The sequence below is a fragment of the Pleurodeles waltl genome, chromosome 2_1 (assembly GCF_031143425.1).
Source record: "Pleurodeles waltl isolate 20211129_DDA chromosome 2_1, aPleWal1.hap1.20221129, whole genome shotgun sequence".
Lineage (NCBI taxonomy): Eukaryota > Metazoa > Chordata > Amphibia > Caudata > Salamandridae > Pleurodeles > Pleurodeles waltl.
The window spans coordinates 539827989-539854808 of NC_090438.1; the positions used below are offsets into that span (position 1 = coordinate 539827989).

At 42.3% G+C, this 26820-nt stretch overlaps 1 protein-coding gene across 1 annotated transcript in view; it reads left to right on the plus strand.

Annotated features, from left to right (window-relative positions):
- Positions 1-26820, plus strand: part of GLB1 (galactosidase beta 1) — a 193322-nt gene that overhangs the window by 30464 nt on the left and 136038 nt on the right. Inside the window, exons 5-7 of the mRNA XM_069214293.1 lie at positions 3494-3588; positions 18529-18709; positions 24730-24788. Of these exons, the coding sequence (XP_069070394.1) occupies positions 3494-3588; positions 18529-18709; positions 24730-24788 (335 nt within the window). The remainder of the gene's footprint in view (positions 1-3493; positions 3589-18528; positions 18710-24729; positions 24789-26820) is intronic.

Sequence of the window (26820 nt, forward strand, 5' to 3'; positions counted from 1 at the left end):
CTTGTAATATTTGGCCTTGACAGGAGCATTGCATAAAATCCTTACCTATGTTCTGGTCAGCTTCTGAGCTGATCAATTCGTATTTGTGTTTTGCTTCTTTGCCTTCATAGTATGCATGCATGAGCTAAGAGCCCCCTTTTGTAGCACTCTCTGAAGACACATGTTAGAAAATCTAAAAATATAATAGGCTCATGTTATTCTTCTGTGGCCCTTATTTTTATATTGCGTCAAGAATCAAAGCATATTAATCCACTGAAAAAACACAGAGCAGAGGAAAAGTGAAGCAAATGGAAAAGGCCCTGGGGAAAAAGTAAACCGTCTTAAGCAGAATAATGTAATTTCAAACTTGACTAGCTCAGCTTCGTACACAATATCTATTGTCTCATATGGTAATACAAGAATACTGCTTCTTTTTCTGGTGGAGTTTAGGGCTTAGCATTAGTCCTTCATTAAAGTCCATTCTTTTTCACTGCTGGGTCCAGTGTATCAATGTCAGTGCCAGCCATGTTTACAGTCCCTGTCCACTCCAAGGGGCAGGCAGTGGTATCAAAGTGAAGGTGTTCTATGATTGTGAATGCAGGGATGGATGTCTGCTGTCTCGTGTAGGCCTTCACATCAACATTTGCCCCAAATTGAAACGGATCACTAGATTATGCCAACACAATTGATAGTAATAAAGTGAGTGGCTCACATATTTTTGCCACCTGAACCTTTGTGGTAAGGTGGTGTTGTAGATCCCTGGCACCGCTAAGGGACAAGCTAGTTCATGGTGCAACACAAAATTCCGCCCATACCGACCACTGACGGCACACAAAAAGCTATTTCTGGGTTATATGGGACGCTTCTCGCTGGAATGATGCGCCCCTTGGCTGCTCTGAGACAAAAATGGGAGACGGAGCTAGGGACCCCTACATTAGAGGAGACCTGGGATCAGATATTGGACCGAGCCCCGAAGGTCTCCAGAAACGCCAGGTTTCAACTCACACTACTACATTATACACAGAGCGTATCTTACCCCGAAAAGGCTCCGGGAGCACTTGCATGTTCTAGATGCAAAATGCCCTAGATGTGGGGAGGAGGCAGCAGATTTACTACACATGCTTTGGTCTTGTCCCCACTTGACTGAATACTGGAAAGAAGTGACTGCATATGTCACGTGCGTCATCGATCGCGAGGTGGATTGTACTATGGCCCACTGTTTATTACACTGGTTCCAGCAAACTTCAAGACTTGGCATGCATCCTGGCTAAACGTGAATTAACAAAAAATCGGAAGAATTCCATGGCTCTCAACATCCAGAGATGGAAAAGGGAGCTCAGGAGATTGATTGATTGATTGAGGAGATGGGCAGAGATTGAAGTGCTGGTCAGGAAATGGGAGCTGGCTCGGGGGTCGGGCTCCCCGGATCTAATGTCAGCCTGGGAACAGATAGTAGTAGCATTGCAGGAGGAGTTAGAGCCCCCCCAGTCGGACTACACTAATCCCCTCACGTCAGCTGCGCTGGGTAGCGAAACCTCCATTGCAGTGAGCCATTGAAGGAGATGAGACCTGAACATATGCCTACCCCATGAGCTGATAAACCAAAGGATGCGCACAGATGCTGTTTAGACACGGGCGCAACCAGACAAACCAGCGTGGGGCAAGGAGCGGGCTGGTGAAGAGGGGGAGAGGGAGCAAGGGGGGTGGGAAGAAGTCACACTGCCATGATAGGATATGACTCTAGAATGCTAAACAGAGTAATATGTGCGCTAATGTATATAAATTGCATGTCTACAATTCGATCTTGACGCATGCGGAAAACTGAGAAGATGCAGAGCGGTCTCTCCCTTGGTCAGGACTATCGCGCCAAGTGGACAAAGACTAGCAGACATACAGACACTGACTTAGCAATACTGCAATAGTAAAATTAAGTGTACTTCAGTTGGGGAACTGTTGTAAAATCGATAAAATGTGTTTACAAAAAAAAAAATGGTGAAACAGAAAATTAACACTGTGACCGACCTTTTTTGTACATCTGGTCCTTTCACTCTTTTAGGGGTGCCTACATTTTTATTTTATGTGCAAACCTGTTCACCTAGCACACAACTTTGCCTTTTCTGACTGACAGTGGATATATGGAGCTCTATGCAGGTAGCTGGTGAGGCTGAGAGATCTAAGCATAATATCTTTTTCCATGCAGTTTTGTCAATCCTGAAGTACAGGAGGTGTGGTTTGATTTTTGTTAGTCTCGATTATGCAAACGATATCAAGGGTATTTACTGCCATGCTCTGTACGTTGCCAAGACCGTTTTACACTTGATGCTGTATCTTTTATAGACTTCAGGATTTTACCTTTTTGTTTTTTTTTAGAAATCGAGTAATGGTTCTTCATTTTAGAGCAGGTTCTGCTTTATTTTAACCTTTTCTTGCTTCTGTCCAGTTTTACTTTCCAACTCTTGACAATTGTTTTTTATTTGTGCTGTACTTCTTCCTTTATATTATTTTTTGGTCTGATTTCATTATTACTTTAGATGGTTTTTTTCTGAGCCTTTCTGCACCTCTAATGTTTTCTCTCCCTGCTCCTGTGCATCTTCCCTTTGTCTGTTCGCCTGCTTTAATATTTTTCTATCTGTTCTGATTCCATACTTTTTTGCCTTTCACTCTTCTGTCCTCCTTTCTCTGTTCATGGATTTGTTTTGCCTGTAGCTCTGTCTCCATTCCAAATTCACAGCTTTAAGGCAGTTTTCATGTTAATAACGACAGAAACTCCTATTCCCATTGGACATTTGGTGGGCATAGTGCTTATCTTTCTTGACTGAAAACTTCAGAACTCCTGAAGTTTGAGCATTGTTCTGCAGTTGGAGACCACATTCTCCGTGGACTCTAACATGGTTAGCCTGAACAGTTCAGTTTTCGGTGTCTATCTGAAGAAAAAGTGGTTCAGTATAGCCTTGAGGTTGTGGCATTTCACTGCTTGATGTCCCACCGGGACACTCTGGGTTCTGCCACCAGGCTTGAGCCGCTTGAAGGCCCTTTATCCAAGCAGGCTTTATGTACAGTGGAGACAACGCTGAAGCTTTTACTTGTGCCTTCTGGAAGCTAGTGAAAGTGTGACAGCCTGTTGGTGAATTTATTTCAACTTCTCCCGCTGGTCAGTTTGAAAAAATGGTGACGTTTTCTTCAGCAACAAAAGCTGAACTTTGAAAACCTCGGCCACTGTATTGTCTTGGAGAGTCGAGCCAGACCTGAAGCTTGACTAGAACTGGCTGCGTCCTTTCAGTATCATGAATATACAGGTTTTTTATTCAACAGATTTAGTAAGTCATTAACATAAAAAAGTTGGTTTAGGCATAGAGAACAGAGAGTAGTACAAAAAAGCAGCTGTATCAAAATGACAGCTACTGTCTTTCCAGAAAAGCCTCAAAGGAAGAGCCTTGTCACTCCTTTGAGAGGCACTTACATAATTCGTTATTGACCTGAGTAATTCCCCTTTTCATTTGATTTTTCTTTGCAGATTATTTGGCAGCTGTGGACAAGTGGATGGGAGTGTTTCTGCCAAAGATAAAGCCATTGCTGTATGAAAATGGAGGACCAGTTATCACTGTGCAGGTGCAGTTTTAGTTTACCATACTAGAAATGCTTTGTTTGTGTTAATGTGTTTTACTGTAGAACATGAATCTAGGTATCATGAATCTTGGTAAAATGAATCTAGGTAATGCCTATGATTTTCTGCACCTCCCAGAGCCACTGCTTGATCAGTTTTGAGATTTGGCCCAGGACCAAATTAATGCACCAACAAAAGAATTAGATTACCATAACATGGTTTTACAGATATTTTCTTTAAAGTTACCAAGAATGTGTGCCTCTCCTACTGAATTTAAATAATCTTAAACTTAAGATGGGTGAAATTGTAGCCAGTATAGCGTTCTAACACCAGTGTTCCTGAGCCACGCTCAAAATCTTAGGTGAATAACCGTGAGTCACAGTTGAACATCCACATGACCAAGCCTCACATATCAAGTCCAAATATGCAGTTCCAAGTATCAGTGGAGAATAGTCCTTTTAGTGTCTTAATTCACTTTGGAGGTGCACAAGAAACTGTGGGGTGTAGTCCCAGTCAATGCTTTGTTGGCACTGGTAAGCCCATCGTGGTTCTTCTATAAGGCATTCTAGAATAAACACAAAGAAGGAACTACAGCCTTTGACATTAGCTTGACAAAGGGCCCTGCAGATTTGGGAATGGAGATGAACCATAGGTAGATAATCACAAGGGCCTTGGTGAAGGTCTTGATGCTTGTGAGAAAAGCTGTGGATGGCGGGGGAAGAGAGGGGTCAAGAGACTTCAACATGTGGAGCACCATATATTTAGTGTGGGAAACCTAGGGTATACCCCCAAACTTAAAACAGTTTAACACAACAGTCTTAAAGATGCACAGGTTCAAGAAAGTTAGGCTTGTCAAACATTGATACCAGCAACTTTTGTATAGAAATCGTGGCAAATGCAAAAGAGATATTACACCTTTTTAAAAGTGTTGAAAAGAATTAAGTATTAAACTTCCCTGATGGGGTTAAGTTTTTAAGAGACATATCCTTTGATGTCTTCTTTACTACTTTGGTGGTCCCTAAAATGCTCTGAGGAAAGAAAACAACACAAAATCCGCATTGTAAGTAAGTTATAATGGTGTCCTTGATATGAGTATCTTGGTTGACACTGAAGAAATGGAGGCCCAAATAAGGATTTGTTTTTCCAGATTTTTGTTGTTGCAGGCAAACACTTGCACTATACAACAGTAATGTTGCTGTCATTCGTACAAGGCCATTGGTGACGATGTCTCGATGCAGGTCAATTGTAAAACATCAGAAAAGACTCCTGTCCATAACCTGTGAAGGCCCATGCTGAGACTGGACTAGAATACCATATGAAGAGCTTGCTGTCTGCAGGCATAAGGGGATTTGTGGAAATGTAGCATGCACCAGGAAATTCCTCTGGAATGGAAGAGTAAAGACTGGTGCAAATGACTGATGTATGCTGCTGATTTGTGGAGTCTGAAGACACATTAGGACTTGGGTAGTACGAGGTGGAGGCAAAACAACGGGTTAAAAAAGTTACAGCATAAGAATCAATCTAGAGGAGCATTACAAAGACAATAGGAAGTACAATGTAAAGTAATGGTAGACTAACTACCATAAATGATAGCTAGTATGCTCCATGAAAAATGATCTGACTATAACTAATATGGCATAGACTGTGCCTTTGAAAGGTGGGAGCCGGGCTTTTAGGCTTGCCAGTGTTCGTCATTTCCAAATGCTTGTTGCCGACATTGTACACCACTGACAAAAAAAGCCAAAATGGCTGGAAAACATGAGACTATATGTTCTCTCTAATGGTGAATACATTCTCATGAACGATTTTGGTTATATTATGACAGTTCTCTTGGGGATATTAGGGCGTGGGAGGTGTTGCCCCACTAATCAATAAATTGTTAATACTTTACACAAGTCCCCTACTGGGACCAAGTTGAATTTATAATTATGGTCAAATAACCTTGAAATTTGAACATGACTCACACTTTCAAATGAAAAGCATAATTCTTGAACAAGGCCATGACTGTCTCAACAAAAACATATCATTACATATTGGCCACCCAAAAACAATGCTATGCAGTTGTCTGTGTTTTAATATTTCTCAATTTTGCTTTGAGCCTTTTTCAAGAGTTTAAGCAATATGTTGCTATTTCCAATTACATTCTCTGTGATATTAAATAGCCATGGTGTATCCATGTTGGGACCTGTGAATAATGCAGAAGCATTCATTTTTGGAAAATCAGCAATATTATTCTAGATAGGTGGTGGTGACTGTGAAGTTCAGGCATCCGTGTACGATCCAAAAGCAACCATTTCTTTCAGTGCATTAATAGGCCACAATTAATGGCCCTCTAAGGTCTGGAAGCAAGAAATGGAACCTGAATATATTATACATGTCCTGCAAAAAGTGCAGTGATACCAGATTCACATTCTGACACCAACCCAGCTGTTGCCTGGCTACCCCTTCTTGTCAGCTCCTGCCTCCATTCTGCACGGTCACTAATCCAAAGATGATACATGCAGGTTTGCCCTTTGGAAGCTTAAAGCAAGTACAATATCCTTTTAGTAGAAGACTGTAACAAGTGCATGTCATGGCAAAGTCGTCCAAAACAGGCCACTCCCAACACAAAAAATAGGCTGGACAAAAAATGCATTGAATATGAGAACTATTTCAGAGAAGATCTGATTATCCAGACATAGCTGCCAATATTTCCATTTGCTTATGTGTGATATTTCTCTGTTTTCAACATGCTTATTTATGTTGGAAATTTCAATGCATTATGCATGATTCTTTGAGTGACACTTCATCATGAGTGGAACAAGTCAGTATTGTTCATGCAATAAGGTAAACTTCGGATACAGTTTACGTCTTTGCAATTGTAATGCTTGAAACAGATATAAAATTGTGATGGTGTCTACTCCGTAGCCTTTATGCAGATAAGTAAACCAGCCATTTCTAAGCCACAGGGCAGCCAGCGGGAATGATACAGAGAAAAAGGATCTCCAGCAGAGATATATCACCCTTTGAAAACCACCTCCTGTCTGATCTGAACTCAAGAAGGTCTACCACAGCTCCAGTATTGACCAAACAAACTTAGGCCTGATTTAGAGTTCGGTAGATGGGTTACTCTGTCAAAAATACGATGGACATCTCATCCACCGTATTACAAGTGCCTTTGGATACAGCGGCAGCTCCTCCACTGTAGTGGAGGGGCATCTCCCCCCACCTATCCCTCTGCCAGCAGCCTAAAAATTTGAAAACGAAAACAGCCCGAGTCTTGGGGCGGGGCCATTGCGGTGGCAGGACAGAGAGGGAGTGGTGTGCCCCACCATCAGTGCGCATGTGGGTTTGGCCGGCCATGTCTGGACAGCCAAACCCACATAGTATTGAGCTGTCTCCAACCCAAACTGCTTTGCTGGGTTGGAGACAACAGGCACAGGCTCCCAGTCTGTCTGGAAGTGCAAAGCCACGGTGCTGTCAACAACATGAGAGCAGCATTAGGATTGGTTGCAGGGCAGTCTGGGAGCCTGTGCCTGCAGTGGAGAGGAGCAGAAGAGCGTCAATGCGTTGCGGGGCAGGTAAGTTATTTTTATGTTTTTAGTTTTGTATCCTTCATTTGTGTGTGTTTTGCTGAATGTGTCGTCCATACCACTCCCCGGCCTCCCCCCCCCCCGCTCTGCCCTAACACCAGCCGCACTGTTTGGACATGATGTACTTGTCAGGTGGCGGAAGAGATAACCATCACATTTGGACAGAGTAAACCATCTGCCATACTCTAAATCAGGTCCTTGTTCATAAATTCATTTTTCGTTTAAGCTGTAGCCAGTGAATAAGTAACCCCTGTTCTTTCCTTAGTCCCTCAGCAGTCTGCTATTTGCTGAGAAGGTCTAATGGATGGGCAAGGAATGCAAACCATAGAGCATTCAAAAAGGTGTTGTGAGCCTGATTTACTTTCTGAGTCTTTATTTCTAAGCCAGAAAGTGTGATACAAGGGCTAGGGGTAGCAGCTTCCCGCTATGCGATTGAACTTCAATGAGGCCCATCCACTCATCTAAAGTCTTCCTTAGATGCCAACAATTTTCTTAGTATGTTTAGGTTTAAGTCTTTTTTTCACATATGGCGTTTTAACATTGACTCATCTTGCTGTGTTTATTAAGCCAAATTCCAACTCAAAAACTAGCACCCCCCTCAGTCCTCCTCTGTCCCTCTCCACTCCCATTGCTTTTTTTTCATAATTTAAAATTGCTTTAGCACAGTCTAGGCTGGTGACTCACTCTCCATTCCACATCTGCATTCCCATACAATTATCAACATCCCGTTGGTATTCTCATTTTGGGTGTTCTGAGTCAGTGAATTTCAACACCCTCAAAAATCCGGGACATGTGATTTAGGAGAACAAGACATCCAGATATGGTTTCCACATGTTTATGAATTGTTCCTTGTCCTCGGCCATCGGCATAACATTTTCTTTCCAAGCCAGTAAGCGGCCACATTTCATACAAACGTGCTATATATATATATATATATGTATTTATATATAACTGGGTACTTCAACAGCGCCCTGTCTAACACGACCTGTTTAGCTGCACCTAGTAGCAACGTAATCAAGCGCCACCCTAGAAAACGTAGCGGGTGTGTTACTCTGTCTGAAACTCCTAAAGTTATACATGCCAGTAACTCTATGTGTCCCGTTAGACATGCAAACCATTTTATCTAATTCTTTTGTCCAGTTTCTGTCTACCTTTGGACAGGTCCACAGTAAATGAAGAAGAGAGCAGCTTCTTCAACAATATCATTTACAAAAACCATGACAAAAACAAATTAATCCTTGACAAAGCGAAAAGGCTGGCTGTCGATTCTTATTTTCTACTAGAATAAATTGTAAAAATTATTGGATGATGGAGAATTATTGCCATCACTTGGCATCCTGTTGTATTACAATAAAAAAATAATAAAGCTTTCATACTCTCGTGTTGATAATAGAAACACGCATTGCTATTATAGTGGAATCGGTTGTGTTAGCGCGTCGGTCATTAATAAGTGAATTTACAGTTCGTGTAAGGTGTTCTTACCAAAGTTCCAGTACAGAAACAATACGCAACACACAATAATCATAAGTCAAATCAATAATCAATGGAGTCAGTAATTTTCACACACCATGACTTTACAGTCATGAATAACCGCACCTTTAGTAAAAGTTTAGTAAGTTTATTTCCCTTTTATTTAACAATACTAAAGTCATGAATCTTAATCACCAACTCGAATCAAGCAAAATTAATAATACTTGTTAATCAACAAGTCGCAAGAAACATGATCTAATCAAAGCTTGAATCAAAAGGCATTCCAAAGCATCAGCACAAATCATTAGTAAAACCAATTTCAGCAAGGCTATACTATCCATAGAGTTCAGCAAAATAGTCTGTCAATCATTGTCTCTGCAATACGTCAGTTGTCATGTGAATAGCCTCAACTATCCTAGATTAGCATCAGCATGTGGGGCTTCATGCAAAACAATTTGGAACACAAATTTGGGAAAACATCTACCTTAAGAAAGTATTAAGACAGCGCAGTTGGTACCTGTAAGGAAATGCCTCCTTGGCATGGTTACCCCCTGACTTTTTGCCTTTGCTGATGCTATGTTTTGATTTGAAAGTGTACTGAGGCCTGCTAACCAGGCCCCAGCACCAGTGTTCTTTCCCTAACCTGTACTTTTGTTTCACAATTGGCACACCCTGGCATCCAGGTAAGTCCCTTGTAACTGGTACCCCTGGTACCAAGGGCCCTGATGCCAGGGAAGGTCTCTAAGGGCTGCAGCATATCTTATGCCACCCTGGGGACCCCTCACTCAGCACAGACACCCTGCTTGCCAGCTTGTGTGTGCTGGTGAGGACAAAACGAGTAAGTCGACATGGCACTCCCCTCAGGGTGCCATGCCACCCTCACACTGCCTATGCAGTATAGATAAGTCACCCCTCTACCAGGCCTTACAGCCCTAAGGCAGGGTGCACTATACCACAGGTGAGGGCACCAGTGCATGAGAACTGTGCCCCTACAGTGTCTAAGCAAAACCTTAGACGTTGTAAGTGCAGGGTAGCCATAAGAGTATATGGTCTGGGAGTCTGTCAAACACGAACTCCACAGCACCATAATGGCTACACTGAAAACTGGGAAGTTTGGTATCAAACTTCTCAGCACAATAAATGCACACTGATGCCAGTGTACATTTTATTGTGAAATACACCCCAGAGGGCACCTTAGAGGGGCCCCCTGAAACCTTAACCAACTACCCGTGTAGGCTGACTGGTTTTAGCAGCCTGCCACACTCGAGACATGTTGCTGGCCACATGGGGAGAGTGCCTTTGTCACTCTGTGGCTAGTAACAAAGCCTGCACTGGGTGGAGATGCTATCACCTCCCCCAGGCAGGAGCTGTAACACCTGGCGGTGAGCCTCAAAGGCTCACCCCCTTTGTTCCAGCATCACAGGGCATTCCAGCTAGTGGAGTTGCCCGCCCCCTCCGGCCACGGCCCCACTTTTGGCGGCAAGGCCGGAGGAAATAATGAGAAGAACAAGGAGGAGTCACTGGCCAGTCAGGACAGCCCCTAAGGTGTCCTGAGCTGAGGTGACTCTAACTTTTTAGAAATCCTCCATCTTGCAGATGGAGGATTCCCCCAATAGGGATAGGAATGTGACCCCTTCACCTTGGGAGGAGGCACAAAGAGAGTGTACCCACCCTCAGGGCTAGTAGCCATTGGCTACTAACACCCCAGACCTAAACACGCCCTTAAATTTAGTATTTAAGGGCTCCCCAAAACCTAGGAACTCAGATTCCTGCAACCTAAGAAGAAGAGGACTTCTGAGCTGAAAAACCCTGCAGAGAAGACGGAGACACCAACTGCTTTGGCCCCTGCTCTACTGGCCTGTCTCCCCCCCCCCCCCTTCTGAAGAAACTGCTCCAGCAACGCTTTCCCCAGGACCAGCGACCTCTGAATCCTCAGAGGACTGCCCTGCTCTAGAAGGACCAAGAAACTCCCGAGAACAGCGGCCCTGTTCACCCAAGACTGCAACTTTGTTTCCAAAGGAGCAACTTTAAAACGACTGCGTTTCCCGCCAGAAGCGTGAGACTTGCAACTCTGCACCCGACGCCCCCGGCATTGACTTGTGGAGAAACAACACTTCAGGGAGGACTCCCCGGTGACTCCGAGACTGTGAGTAACCAAAGTTGTCCCCCCTGACCCCCACAGCGACGCCTGCAGAGGGAATCCCGAGGCTCCCCCTGACCGCAACTGCCTGACTCTCAGATCCCGACGCCTGGAAAAGACCCTGCACCCGCAGCCCCCAGGACCTGAAGGATCTGAACTCCAGTGCAGGAGTGAGCCCCAGGAGGCCCTCTCCCTTGCCCAGGTGGTGGCTACCCCAAGGAGCCCCCCCCTTGCCTGCCTGCATCGCTGAAGAGACCCATTGGTCTCCCATTGATTCCAATTGAAAACCCGACGTGTGTTTGCACACTGCACCCGGCCGCCCCTGTGCTGCTGAGGGTGTACTTTCTGTGCTAACTTGTGTCCCCCCCGATGCCCTACAAAACCCCCCTAGTCTGCCCTCTGAAGACGCGGGTACTTACCTGCTGGCAGACTGGAACCGGGGCACCCCCTTCTCCATTGAAGCCTATGCGTTTTGGGCACCACTTTGAACTCTGCACCTGACCGGCCCTGAGCTGCTGGTGTGGTAACTTTGGAGTTGCTCTGAACCCCCAACGGTGGGCTACCTTGGACCCAAACTTGAACCCCGTAGGTGGTTTACTTACCTGCAAGAACTAACAATTACTTACCTCCCCTAGGAACTGTGAAAATTGCACTGTCTAGTTTTAAAATAGCTATATGGGTTTTATTTGAAAAGTATATATGCTATTGTGATTATTCAAAGTTCCTAAAGTACTTACCTGCAATACCTTTCATGCAAAGTATTACATGTAGAGTTTGAACCTGTGGTTCTTAAAATAAACTAAGAAAATATATTTTTCTATACAAAAACCTATTGGCCTGGAATTGTCTCCGAGTGTGTGTTCCTCATTTATTGCCTGTGTGTATGTACAACAAATGCTTAACACTACTCCTTTGATAAGCCTACTGCTCGACCACACTACCACAAAATGGAGCAGCAGTATTATCTCTTTTTGCCACTATCTTACCTCTAAGGGGAACCCTTGGACTCTGTGCATACTATTCCTTACTTTGAAATAGTGCATACAGAGCCAACTTCCTACAGTACCTAAAAAAGAAAGGCATAAAAATGCAATTCAGTCATTGTCATATATACCTATCCATGGTATGGGTCAGCAAGCAGAATCCGTCTTTGTCCTCAGGTCATCAATCGATCAGCAAAACATCAGGCTCTCAGTCAGAGAGTATGAGCTCAATGACAGAACCTTGAATCTCTTCTTCTCCCACCGTCACTCTAGATCTCTAGTCTTTCAATCTCCCTACGTTCCCTCCGTCACGTTGTTATATCAAAGTCAGCCAAAATATACCCAAATTCCTAATTGGTAAATAAATTGTACGGTATTACTCTGTCCAATAGTGGGCGTATACCAAATCTATGAATTCTAATATTTCACACGTCACACGTTGTTGATTGGTCTGCTTTACGATGTTCTCATCATCCGGCTCGTCAGGTTTCGAATTTGTTGCATCTTCGTCTCCAGTCAGTGTCTTCATTGTTCGCACATTTTACACACGATTTGTTACTTTGTAGACCTCATCTCCTTTCCGTCGGTTCCCATAGAAAGCTTCTGCTAAGCATTTTATTAAAACAATGAGCATTCCACAGTTAGTTCATTCTGTCAGCATTTTTCATTAAACGCTAAGAAATACAGCTTCTGCATGAGGCCTGGCAAAACTAGGCCAAGACACTCGGTAAGTTAAGGCCTACAATTAATAAGCAAGAACATAATTAATAACCCTTAAAAATGACGTATTACTACATTAATCAAATACATTTTCGATATTTCGTACAAACGTAATTATTTTAGTACATTTCGTGAAGACTGGTGGCCATTCTTCAAGGTCACATTTTCAAACGTCCACATTTTTGTTCTACGTTATTCATTTACTATATAAGCCATTATTCCAAATACATAAACATTAATTAATAATCTCTAATTAAGACATCTGCTTCAGCAGTTGTTTTATAATCTGTTCAGGTTTAATATATTTGCAGTATTTTCTCTTTTTATTGGTTTGGTGCAGGTAGAAAGCAAAGTTTTTTCATGTATGGATCTATTAAATCACTTTCCTGTTCTTGGGAACAGGGCATTAATGCACTTAGCTCTTCCATCCTATTATAAAGGTTAATTGAATGGAGGCAGTTATCTGTGAACAGACGTAGTAGAACCTTTGTTAGCATAGCACAGTTAAAAATAATATGTATAATCTACCTTATTGCAAAATGCCAAAAAGTGTTTATTCATTTTAAAGTCTATTATAAGCACCCCACGAATCCTTGCCATTGGCTATCAAACAAGGTACCGTTAACAACAGCAGAGTGCAGCTAGGAGTTCCTGATCGTTGGTATGTTCTACATTCCATGTTGTTCGAAGAAGATTTCTGTCTACCGATTTAGGGCAACAGTTACGTTTTGACTTCTGTGAACCCCTACTGAATCACTACTGGAAGCCGGGGAACTCTGGCCTAAGCAATTTATATGAATCGAACCTCAAAACAGTATGGATAAAACAACTAAAAAAAAAAATGAAATATTTAATTTAATTTGAAAACACAAATATATTCAAAAGTCAATATTTTAAATTTACTGGGCTTTGAAAAATGTGGTATTATTTCTAAAAGACAAAGTAATATGCTAAGCTCATGTATATCACATTGTCTTGTTTTTCCTTTAATGCATGCATACCGTCTGATGGTGCAACAATCTGCGCTAGATTTTGTTTTTTTGTGTTTATGCTGCTTCTATGAATCAGGCTAAAGATACCAACCTCATTAGCCTTCAAGTTTATATTACTTTACATTTATAAATCATTTTAAATGTTTAATAATAGCACATTAATAAAAAGCTGCAGGCCTCCTGAGTAGGACTAGAGACCCAAGAGGGCCGTGGACCACAGGTTAAGAACAACTGGTCTAGTGCATTCTGCGATATGTAGTGTTTGCTTAATTGAACTATCACACTTAAGAGCAATGATTTGTAAAATAAGATCCAATGTCTGAATGCATGTTCTTCAGCAGGTATTTGATGATGTGGCTACCCAAGACATCCCCACGTCCTTTTAAAGAGATGCACTTATTGAATTGGAGTTTTATATAATTGTGATTTTAGCAAATAGGCAAAAGATTTAATTGGCATACAAAACCGGCAACGATTGAATGGTGATGAAGACTGTTTTTTTCTCTTCATCAGTACAAGTATTTTCTCCCAGGAAAACCAAAGACTAAATGAAACCTCAGTGCATTAATCAGTCCATACTTCTTTTGTAGTCAAATTGTAATTCTTACCTCGAACGAAGACACTGCAGAGGGCTTGCAGTGTGCAGGGTTACTTGTTTAACTGCATTAAGTGACACCAGATAAAGACTAACAGTTCCAGCTGGTCTGCTCATAACCCATAGGGACAGAATTGTCTCCAGATTTCCTTACCTTTCTCGGAAACAGAGAGGTTTTGTCTACACAGTGTACGCTTGCGAACAGTGCTTGTGAAGCCTTTTGTAAATGAAAAAAATCTTAAAATGATGCTTAGAACCCACCTCTTAGTAAACTGAAGTTACCATTGGTCTGTTCCAGTGTCGATCGGCTTTCAGTGCTTCTCATTGGACAGAATGTCATCTGCCTTTGCTTCCTGCTGCTTTTGCCGTTGCTTGGAGTTCGGACGAAGTACACCTTCCGGTCACTTGCCACTGGCTAGTGTCCTTCACCTGACTAATTCACTCCCCAGGTACTTTTTTTAAATTCACAAATAAGCACTCCATTTGCATTCCTGCCCTCCTCAGAGTTTTTGTGGCAGCTATTTGCAGAGCGGTCATCTCATTGCACTTCTTGATGCTGCTGCATGTGGGTGTCTTCTTGCTAGACACTATTATTTGAAGACTTGTTTTGAAAGTCCATAGCTCTGCCAGTAACACCGCAGCATTTGTTGCAATGTGTTTTTCGAAAGTGGTTTTCCTGTGGGACAACACTTTTCCATCATTAGCGACGGTGAGCATCTTCAATCGGGGCTGAAATGCTTCACAACAGAACCTGACTCCAAGTTGGCTGTCTATAAAAATGACAAAGAAATGACGATGGCCATCTTGAAATGGTAACCGATATTTGTCAGTTTATCCAGCAACAATACGAACTAAAAATGTCCAGAAATTTAGCATCGACTTATTACAGTGCCTTCATTGTCAGAATACCATATACATCTTTTAAAGGTATTTTTTCTGGCTCCTTGAGCCAATATCCGAGCACTGCCATTGCACCCCTCTCCCACCACCCATTCCCCATTGCGCTCCCTCTTCTTGTTGCTGCTCCCTCACCCAAGCAGAAGTTTAATTTTACTTCTTTTTTTTTTTTGCCCCAGCAGCTGCCATTTCCTGCCGGACAATTCCTTTTTAGGGTCGAGCCTGCATTGCATGCGCTCGCGCATGCGTATCGCAGCGAGACGCTTTTGTATTTCGAAAAGGGCTCGGAGCCCTGTCAACTTCACATCAGTGTTTTTTATTGGTTCGTGGGCTTGCCTAATAAAATCTGCTTGCTTTCATTAGTCGAAGGCAAGCATACGTCATGCCTTTTCCGGTGGCTAGCCCTCCTCGAGCGCAGCGACCAAGTACAGAACACATGCGAGGCTCGCTGTTTTCCATCGGGCTCGTGGACTTCTTTTTCTCCAATTTACAAGCGCGATCTCGCTTGGTAGAAGTCGAGCGCTTTACATAGTTAATTTCACTTTTTCGGGTTGTGTACACAAATGCACTTTTGCCCGATAGGTGAAAAGTCGGGTTAGGAGTTTACAACGCGATCAGCTCTAACATGAGCAAACGCGAGGCCCGTTGCATTGTAAATGCTTGTTCTGTATGTGCCTTTGTACATGTCTGTATTGTTTTTTTTTTGTATTTGCTGCTTTTTGCTGCTCTAAGATAAGCTTCTTGATTTCAACTATCTTGGAACGGTAAATAAAAAAAAAAGCAAAATGTCCAACATATCATTACATAGGCACACAGATGCATGGTAACTCGCCAATCATAATGAGGGCCTTATTAGAGAGGTGCCGCGAAGCCAAGGACATGTTTATTAAGAATTCTGCCATGTCTGCTGATCAGACCAGCGATTCTCAGAGTTGGACGCTATAACCATTATTAGCAAAGCTAGATCGAGACCTACATATGGAAATTAGCTTTTCAAACGAGAGTCTCGACCACAGTGATGAAGACATCTCAGCCCCATCTCGGCAGATCTGTGGACCATATATATCAAGTCACATTTGTTTAAAACTCCCATTGCCTAGCCACAGGTGCGTAGATGTGCTCATTCTAAAGCGGCGAAGAGCGAAACACAGACTTGAAATCCAGTGAAATTTGTTTTTGTAATGAGGGAATTTAGCAGAGGTTCAGGAACTGAACAGCTGCTGACGATCAACACTGACACCTTCAGAAAAACAAGCCAATAGATTTTTCCTCTATGAAATCTAATGGTTTTGTTAGTGTTTGTTTAGACATGTGACACAGCAGCAATAGCTGCTCCGCAGCATGAATTAAAGTTTACAAGAAAAAAACAGGTATGATGCAGTCACCGCTAAACTTCAATGCGGTAAATGCTGACCACTTTATAGCGTTTGTTTTGTTTTTTCTTTAAACTTTAAGAAATGCTGCACAGCAGCTAGTGCTGCTGTGAGACATGCCTAAAAACATTGACAAAACCAATAGATGTTGTAGAGGTGAAACCTATTGGTTTTGCCAATGTTTGTTTTAAATTTAATCCAAAGGCAACTCCTACATCCACTTTTAAACCTTTCTCACAGCTTATGCCTTAAAAGCCCTACGTTCTTTGTAGGTGTAGAGCAGTAATCTTTTTTTTATTTTTTTTATTGTTTGTTTACGTTTCCTTTGCACAGTAACCTTTTCAAACAATTCCCTCTTTTTCTACCACTCCTGCTGGGAAAGGGTAATGTGAATGTGCCAACACTTCCAAGAAGAGAAGATCCAGTGTTACTCCTGAAGCTCCCTCTTACTCTTCCCTATTGTGCTTCCTAGGTCTGGAAATTGCAACTCTGGTAAAAATGGAGATTCCCACACTGCAAAACTGTGACTCCATATATCTCTTCCTCTGCATCCTCATTGCATGCTCAGATTAGTCACTTGTTGCTTTGTATATCTGAGGGCGCGCTTGTGTATGTACCACAATTGACTCAGTAATCGTGAAGTATTGTTAAGATTTGCCTGGTGGGTAGGAACTGACTGGGACCAGGCAGCAGACGTAGTAACTCTGTTGTAGCTTCATTACTCCTCCATTCTCTGGCTATTTCTTTGTTCAAAGTTCCACTCCTTTTTCTTTTTACGCTTCCACAAATTTATGGGCATTAACACTAAAGTATCTCATACACCATATCTTAAAGAGAGCTTAAGGAATGAATTGTCATTGCCGCTTTACTCTTTTATCACTGTAAATAGTATTTCCTTAGCACAGAGCTAAAACTTGAGTTTCCAGGCGCCTGTGTTTCGTTCCCTCTATGCGTGCATATGCAACCCTGACTGTATGTAACCCTGCTGGTGCGCTCTCACTGCATTTGTGCCATGCGTGTCTGTGTATGTGAATGAGCTACTTTGAGTATGTGTATTCTGATGGGGCCTGTATGTCTTTTAATCTATGTGCATAGACGACTACATTTCTGGTAGTCTGTTTTCATGAGTACAGGTGCTGGGTGTACATGACTGTGGGGGTGTGTGCATCGGTACCTCTATGTCTGATGGACATTGATGACCATGTCTATATTTTGCTTTGTGTGGGCAACAGTGCCACTAAGGCCCTCATCACGAATGGTCTCTTAATTCCGATGGGACAGTTAACAGTAGTTACCAGCGCTATCAAAATTTTGATGTTTGAGGAAACATAGCAGATCTCTCTGAATGTTAAGTTGGTATTTCAGCTGCTGAAAGTAAAAAGCTGCCTTGTAAAAGCAGCTGAAATCTCTGGGGTGAAGTACTCCCAAAATGAGTAATTTCCTGTGAAATTAACCCAGAAATATTGATTTCTTGAGGTCCAAATCGTAGTGAACAGGATTTTCCCCACCCCAGAGCTACTGGTACTCCGGAGCCTAAGTGTGGTGCTCTGTTTGTATGTGTGTTGTACTACAGCCTAAACACGTCTACCTATGATCTATGTAAGTGTGTGTCTTCAGATGGTTGTTTAAGCACATGTCTATGCAAAATGCAAACCTATTAGCTTTATCAATACTTTGCATGCAATTTTACTACAAGCTGTATTCATATTGGGATACATTACATTAGAACATCGGCCTCCCATACTAGGGGTGTGCTGTGTTGCAAAGAATGTTCTTCTACAATTTATTGACCTTAAAACAAAACACTGCAGTCTTTACGAAGAGTTAGAAAAAACAAATAGCAGAGTAATGCCTCTGCTTGAATAGAAATGAAGGAATTTGGAGTATCTTTTGAAAAAACAAATACTGTGGGGATCAAAAAGCATGAGCAATTAAAAACTTCAATCTGTTTTACCACCGTAAATGCAGGGATTCTTAAATATGGTTGGCGGCCCTCTGCCAAAAGTGCAGCGGTGAGAACTTCTAGTGACCTAGTGGGCTGGATTGCTATCAACCAAAGTATATGTCATTTCCATATTGCTTAAGCTTCACAGTGTCTCTTTATTGGAGGCATTAGTGCATCAAGGACAGTCTTCATGTTGTTCACTTTCTTAGGTCTGTTACCAAAGGTTGTGTCAGAAATAACTTTTCTTTTTGTGCTCAGGTTGAAAATGAGTATGGGAGCTATTTTCGATGCGATTACGAGTATTTACGACATCTTCGGACACTTTTCCGATTCCACTTAGGAGAGCGGGCAGTGCTGTTTACAACGGATGGTAATGGTGACCAGTATTTGAGATGTGGCTCTATTCTGGGCTTGTATGCTACTGTGGATTTTGGGCCAGGTGAGAATCTCTTTCTTTTGCTGTTCAAATATTGTTTTTGACTGCTTGTAAAGAGAATGTAGCAAAACTAGTAGAAAGGTGTTATGCATTGTGGCAGTGGGTGTTGTAATGTCTGCAAGGTGGTCATGGACACATTTGCAGCACCAAATAATTGGTGGATATTGTATTGTTTTCAGTTAAATGATTTGCAAGTTTCATGTTGTATTCAGATGCAGAGATTTAGCCACATTATTACATCAAGATGAAGTTCTGTTTTCAGCAGTAGACCGTTGCCGTTGGTTATGCAACCTTGACACCAGCGGCCTTTATCAGACAAATACCCACACAGAGCATGTTTTTATTGCAAAAAAACCTTGTTTGTGAACAGGTACAGGAGAAAGAGATGCAGGGGCCTGGAATCTATTCATAACGACCTGTGCTAGGGAGTGAACTCCCAATAAATTCACCAACATCTCAGGTCATCGACAGGTATGCTGCTTTTCCCATTGTTAACCTAATCAAGTTCCACCAACCAACCCCCAACTTCATTGTCAAGCTGCCTAAGGAAACCATGTATAGTTACAAACACCTTGTAGCAACATAACACCCCAATGCAACCATGGACGAAAAACATCACAAGCATTGCAAGGCCAGGTGTAACAACATGGGTAACATGCGTAACGCAGCATTAATCATGCAACACACAACCTCGACTGTCTCTTTTGATGGGTATACAAGTATCACCTTATTTTCATCATCTATAGGAGCAAAGAGTGTATTTTAGAATTCTATTTATTGTACGCAGACGATTATTCAGAGTTAGTCCGAAGTTTCTAAGTGATTGATTGCACGTTTATAGGTTTATTCTTATTTATATGTTGCTCAGAAAAATGTACATAAAATATCTCGATACTGGCTTGAAAAGAGCTTACCCCTTTTTGGTGCTCACTCCAACATTGTAGAATTCCCTACACCTGGATTTTTCTACTGAATTGATGATTTTATGAGGGGGACTGAAACTCTTTAAATTCCTTGGTCAGACAAGGCACGGTTTGCGTGAAAGTGCATTAAACAAAATGCAAATAGATAAATAAATATCAGGGATGGTTGTCAAATGGGATGTAATAATCCTCATACGCCATGTTTCAGTATGAGAACTATTGCAGCGGCAACAAGTAATGAGCATCCTGAACTTTAGGCAATCCAGTTATGCAAAGCTATGAAATACATCTAAAGAAGAAAAGGACATGAACGTGTGTTTGAAAATACCAAGCAAAGCATGGAAGGCAGTAAGATGAACAAAGACAAAATGGAAGCCATTTTGCAGATAAACAAAGCTGTTTAAAATACATTGTTGATTGAATAAAATGCTAAATCATATCTGCTGAGTCAAATCAGTATATACATTATTCATTTAGCAAATATCTTGCAAACTGTCCACAATGGACACCATTTGTTTAGGCTCACATTTTCTACTCACTTTTCAAAAGGTAGGTGAAAAGTCATTTAGTAGAGTAATCTGACCTGAGGTGACTGGAGGAGTTTGTGGTATTGGCATAAATTTACCTACAGCCTTGTTTAGTCTCTTGATGGTGACAGATGTGGTGCTGGAAGACTGAAGAAGAACAGGTATAGCCCAGATCCACACAAATTGCATCGGACTGAAGGTTAGAAAACATATGCATTGTAATCCTAATCATTGTGTCTTTCACTGATAATCTTTCAGAAACAGCTGAGAGTTCTAAACACTGTATAATACAGTACAGTACATTTCCATAGCGCGCAGCTACCTAAAAATGGTGTCCCGGGGCTAGCTATGAGTAGCCTTCTGTATCCAACGGCTACAACTGAGGTGAGCTACTGGATGTAGGAGAATTTCCTTAAGCTTGATGTTGACAAGCTAGAAGTGATGGTCTTTGGAGCCCAGAATTCTGTCTGGTCAGAGTTTTGGTGGCCGAAGTGCCCTCCCTTCCACTGTGGATTCTGTTAGAAATCTTGGTGTACTATTAGATACCTCTTTTAATTTAAATCTACTGGTAAGGCGCACCACCAGCAGCTGCTTTCTCATTATTGGTGTCCTCAAGAAAATCTTTCCTTTTATTCCTGAGGAACTTTGCAAAGCAGTGGCTATTGCGTTAATCACTTTGCCTCTAGACTATTGTAATGCCATGTATCTAAATACCAATAGTTACTATTTGAACAAATTTCAGACGGTGCAAAATGCGGCTGCGAGGCTCATCATCAACTGCTATATATGAAATACCTTGTCCAACTACATCACTGAGACTGGTTCCTTGGTCTGCTTTCGAAAACATTTAAACCTTGCTTTTCATGTCCTTCGCTTTTACGTTTCGGATTTATTAGATTAGTAGTTCCATTTTTTACACTTTTTTGCTATATGCTATATTTTTGTAGTTCGGGCTGTTTTCTTTTTCTGTATTCCTTCTCTCGGGGTGGGATCATGGATTGTGTTTTGGAATTCTTTAGGTGCAGCACCATGGTATCTGCAGGTTAAGAGCACTTTACAAATCCCTTTTCATTTCATTAATTACATTTCGTTTAATTTCAGTGGTAGACGGAATGGTTTCCACAGGAAAAGTCACAGTCGACAAACCAAATAGATTTATTTGACAGCGACTCTTGACTCTTGACTTTGATCATAAAAGGGTAGGATATATAGTCAGGGTCAATTTCAGGCCTTTGATAAAGTAGATTGTTGGTGTAATGCACTCACCACTTGAGGTATTCGCTGTACCCCCTCATAACCCTTTCTCCTGGAACCTCTTGCACACTTCTTTTCCATACCAACCCTCATGTGCCCTCCCAAGAAAGCTTGAGTATATTCTGATGCCATGACAAAGTAGTTTACTCTCACCATTGCGAAGGTCCTCCATCAGTCAAAATTCGAGATGTCCACCAGCCTAGCGGACATCTCTCGGATTTCCAAGAACCACCATCACAGCGGTTCCTGTAAATAAAAGTTTGATGAGAGCTCCATATAAATGAGGGAACATATGTTAGACTTTAAAAGTTTTATTTTTAATTTCAGAAATAAAATTGCAAAACTGGATTTGCTTTATAAACCCCACCAAAAATCTTGGAACGTGATATGGAAGTTATTGCTCCGGTTCTCTGTGGTCTGTTGAACTTGTCCCTTAACACAGATCAGGTACCCCCAAAATGGAAACATGCAACAGTTGTCCCCCTTCTGAAAAAGCCGTCACTTGTCCCTAGCAAGCCAGAAACCTCATACTCGTTTCTCTGCTTCCCATAGTATCCAAAATATTCATAAATAAGCAGCTGATGTATTTCATTGAGTGTAATGATTTGCTGCACGAGACCCATCGGGCTTCTGCCCCCATTACAGCACTGAGTCTGCTCGATTGCTTGCCTCCAAGTCCCTTAGAAACATTGCGAATGAAGGCAACACCGTTGCTCTGATAATGTTGGCTTTTGATACGGTGTCTCATGGCTTACTGTTGGAACGACTTTGGTCCTATGGTATTGGTGGATCTGCTCTTGGGTGGATATCCTCCTTTCTTCAGAACCGTATGTTCCAGGTAGTTCAACAGTCTTGCACCTCTGAGATCTTCTCTCTGAGACAAGGGGTGCTTAAGGCTTTGTGATTCTGCCATAAAATTGTGCTAGGAAAGAGCTCCTTGTACTTGCATCCCTTGATCGCTGCCTATTGTCTGAATAGAAGTCTTAGATCTACAACTGCAGCACTAACATCAATCCCCAGAGTGAATAAAGTACGCTTAGGTGGCTGTTCTTTCAGGTTCTTGGCCCTAATCTATAGAATTTACTGCCACTTGAACTCAGGCAGGAAAACCTAGAGCCTGTCTTTATTAAAAAGTTAATGACCTGGCTCTTCCAAACCACCTAGATTAGAACTGCAGTTTCTGTTTATTTTTAAGTGAACCTTAGTGCAGGGGGACTCAGGATCGGAGTAACCATGCGCTCTATAAACTTCTTTAACATAACATAACATTGTCCTACCTTGACTACTGCAATGCCTTCTACCTTGGTCTGTTGGCCACTTAGATCAACAAATTGCAGATTATACAAAACATGATAGTGCAGCTGGCCTGTGAACTTTACATGTATAATCACATCTCATCTGCTCGCAGCTCAGTGTCCTGTGTCCCAGCCCAGCAGTGCATTCACTTTGAGGTGCTATGCTTAGTGAAAACGACATAACGATCCCACTGCTCCCAAACTGTTCTCCGACAGTTATTTACCCAAACCAAGGTCGTGATTTTCCTCTATGCACTGACTCTGATCCAAAACTAAGATGGCCTTTCATTACTTTTGAGGTATTCTAGGTGTAAACTATAATAGCAGCTTTGATGTTTTTTGAGTGTTGGGCAGTTCTGATTTTTTTAAAGGCCTCCTTGGACGATGAAACACTTCAAGGTTTTCCTGTCTTCCGCTGGCTTTCTCCTACATCATTTGGCATTCATTCTCATTATTTGCTGTAATCCCTTTACTCGTCCATTTTGGATCTTTTTAACATACATTAAAATCCTTTTTTGTCCCAGAGAAACTAGCTAAATAGTAGTGGCTACTGGCTGTCTACTTTCTGTTGGTCTTCACTGCTCCAACTAAGACAATACGTCTGCCTGAAGGAAAGCAGTATGCATTTCTCCAATACAAAAGCAGGACTTCTGGAAATATGCCCCAAATTATGCAGCAGAATTGATTAAATTATTGAGGCAAGACAAGGCAAATTGCACAGTGTAATGCAGCACATTATATGCCAGTATTGCTTCATTATTTTGTCATTTGTAAACCGGTTAACACTGTCAGGACAAAGGTTTCATATCATTAGTCTGTCAAATGTTCACACTGTACAGCAAAGTATGGTAGGATTTTAGTAACCTTTTATTTATCCATTTGAGCTTGAAACAGTTTTTTGCTACAATCTGCAAATTATGAAGCAAGTTGACGATTTATGTGGCAAGTGCTTCAAATCTAATCATGTAATCAAGTTATGTGGGATACGCCAAGCTGCAGAATGGCATGGCTCTGTGTATTGGTTAGTACTGTTCTTGGTATGCTGCTCAACACATAAAATGTGCAAGCACACTAGGTAGCCCAAAATTAGTTCTTGAACCAATTTACAACTCAAGTGCCTGCATGAAAATAAGAACTAATGTTCACTATATTCGGAATACAGTGTGATGTAATGACGATTGTGCCTCACTTTAGCAACATTGTGGCTGATTTAAAAAATAAATCTTCCACGTTGGTAGGTAAAATGAAATGTAGGGACAGAAATTTGACAGTGAAGTTATTTTAAAAGCCTAGTCAGTGTAAGTAGGGAAACCATGAGCTAAAAGAGAAAAAAGCTATGTTCTTGATACATCTTGATACATATGTCGCTGGTGAGAGAACTTGCGTCTAAAGTATTCCTTCCATTTCTTTTGGATGCATCAGAATTAGCTTGACTGTCGATAAAAGATGGAGAACGTCTGGAGGAGATAAGCCACAATATATACTTCAGTCATCATATGTCGAAAGATTAAACTGTTTATTTGAAATATTATGTACTGTCATCCTTAGGGGTGTGAACTTATAAACAACGTACAGGAGCTAGGTGGATATTGCAAAGGTGTTGCAGTTGTGTAAAATATTATGGGATGTGTTCTCTGAGTGTGTACAGACCTACCAGTAACATAAATGCATCTCTCTCAAAAAGTGTGGTAAATGAAGAGAACTGTCTTCCATTGGGAGTGCTGGGGCAACATTGTTAAGTGATTAAAAACAAGCACTGCAATCGAAACTAGAGAACAATTGTACCATAAAAAACATTGACAGAGCTGGAGATGTGCTGTAACATAAACTACAGAACTGCTTTCCGAAGGGAAATGTGCAATTTAACCAACCCCAAAACGTACCTGCGGTCAGTGTCTGTGTATTTGTTCATCAGTAACACGCATTTTTTTAATTGAATATTGCCATTCTTGTAATGGTCTGATTACCAATCTTGTAAAATTTAAAATATTGTATCATTTAATTTATTTTATTACTATTTACAGGTTCCAATGTTACTGCATCATTTATAACTCAGAGACACAGTGAGCCCAAAGGGCCATTGGTAAGGACAACTATTTTAATAATCCGCTCTAAAACATGGTCACACCATTTAAAGAACTTGCATAATCCTCCATTTGGGGAAAGTGGCATTATTGACTTTTATTTGCAGATCACCAGTAATTGTTTGTGGGTTGTTTGACCCCAGACTATGTCCGCAGCATTTGTTTATCTTGCTTGGTGCAAGTTTACATCCCAAATCATTGTTTTGCACAGGAACTGATATTTTAGATAAAATACATCCCTTCCCTCATCACAGAACTGATTGGCACTTCATTTCTGTAACAATGAGCTAATTAATCTGGTTTATTTATCATACATCTTTAATGTTAATATTTTAATGTGATGTGCTCCACATATCAGCCTTTTCCATTAACCTATATGTACCACACTCTGAACTGCCTGCTGCCATTCTTACCCACTTCACTGAAGCCGTCATGTGAGCGGTTTGAAGTGTTCCAAAGACAAAAGAATAGAATTTCTGCTAGATAAATGTTAGAAATGGGGTTTCTGGTTGGCTAGGGTATGTACCTCAGCCAGGCAGAACTTACCCACTCTAGTCAGGGCAAGGGAGTTACACGTCCAAGATAACCCCTGCTCACCCCCTTGGTAGCTTGGCACGAGCAGTCAGGCTTAACCCGGAGGCAATGCGTAAAGCGTTTGCACAACACACACATACATGTGACGCAATATCCCCACCACAAAGGAAACACAACACCAGATTATATAAAAATACACTGTATTGTACACAACGTAATTATTAGACCAACATCACATAACAGTACTATCCTGCTACCTTAGCAGTTGTCAGAACACGTTACACATTAATTACTCTGCAAACTAGCAGTAGTCACACATAACACACAGGTTACTCAGTATTCTGCAACATAAGCAGTAGTCAGGAAACACGTTATCACATTAGAACACTTGTCATAAGCATATCATAAAACGCCCATAGTAGGAACATTAGAAAACCTATGGCAAGTTAGGGAAACATATTAGCAAGTCATGTCCATAAAAGGAACATGTGCACACATATGTCAGAGCATCATAGAACAGGTAGGCAATATATCATAATGGCAAAGTCTGTAGAAAGAACTCCAGATTATAATTATATTGATCCATTTAAAAGTACCTGTTTTGCTAAAAGCACCTCCAGTGCCTGAGGAGCCGAAACAAGGGGGCCCCCGGCGCTCCCTGCGCCAAACGGGGGCCTCGTGATCCTGTAACGGGAGAGGGGCAACACGCACCCTCTCCGATCCTTATTGAGTCCCTCCTGGGGCCTCGGGCCTTTAGGGCCCCCCCCTCGGGCCTCAACCGGCCCTCTCCACGAGGGGGAGCCCAAAGCGGAAAAGATGAGAGCTGGAGGGGCATTCGCGCCCCTAGCGCAGTGACCGGGGGAAGGGGAACCCCCTTCCTCCCCGCGTCCTGCTTGACGGGAGGCAGCCGCCCTTGTCCTCGGTGCGGCTGCCAACGAAGTGGGGGAAGCAGGGGCCTCCGTTGAGGCACTGCTCCCGCTTCCTGAAAAGCGGCCGCACCCGGTCCGGTGCGCGGCCGCGGTGTTGCCTTCCCTCGACCTCTGGGGAGGCAGCGCCGAAAGGTAAGGACCCGGTGTGCCCCGGGGGCGCTCCGAAGGGTGCGCGTCCCCCAGGGGCACGGTAGGAGCGTGCTGCTCCTTCTTTCACTTCCTCAAGTGCCCCGGGGGCACTAAAGTCAGCGCGATCCTCGCACTTGAAACAAAAAGCCCTGCCCGGGCTGCGACGGTGATTTCCTTGACACAGAAACGCGCTCCAGGAAGCGCGAGGGCACCATTTGAAGCCCGGGCTGCGGCGGTGATTTTCTTTGGTCCAAGAAAAGCGCTTTCAAAGCGCGCTAGCACCTCAGCAGCTTCACCCATTTAAAAGAAGCCTTTTTCCCTTAAAACATCCTGGGCAAGGATGTAAAAGATCGTTGCAGGGGTCAGGGGCCACAGCACCCTGCCCCTGGGAACAACTAAGCAAGAAGGAGCACAGGGCTGGTGGGCCCAGCTACAGGCC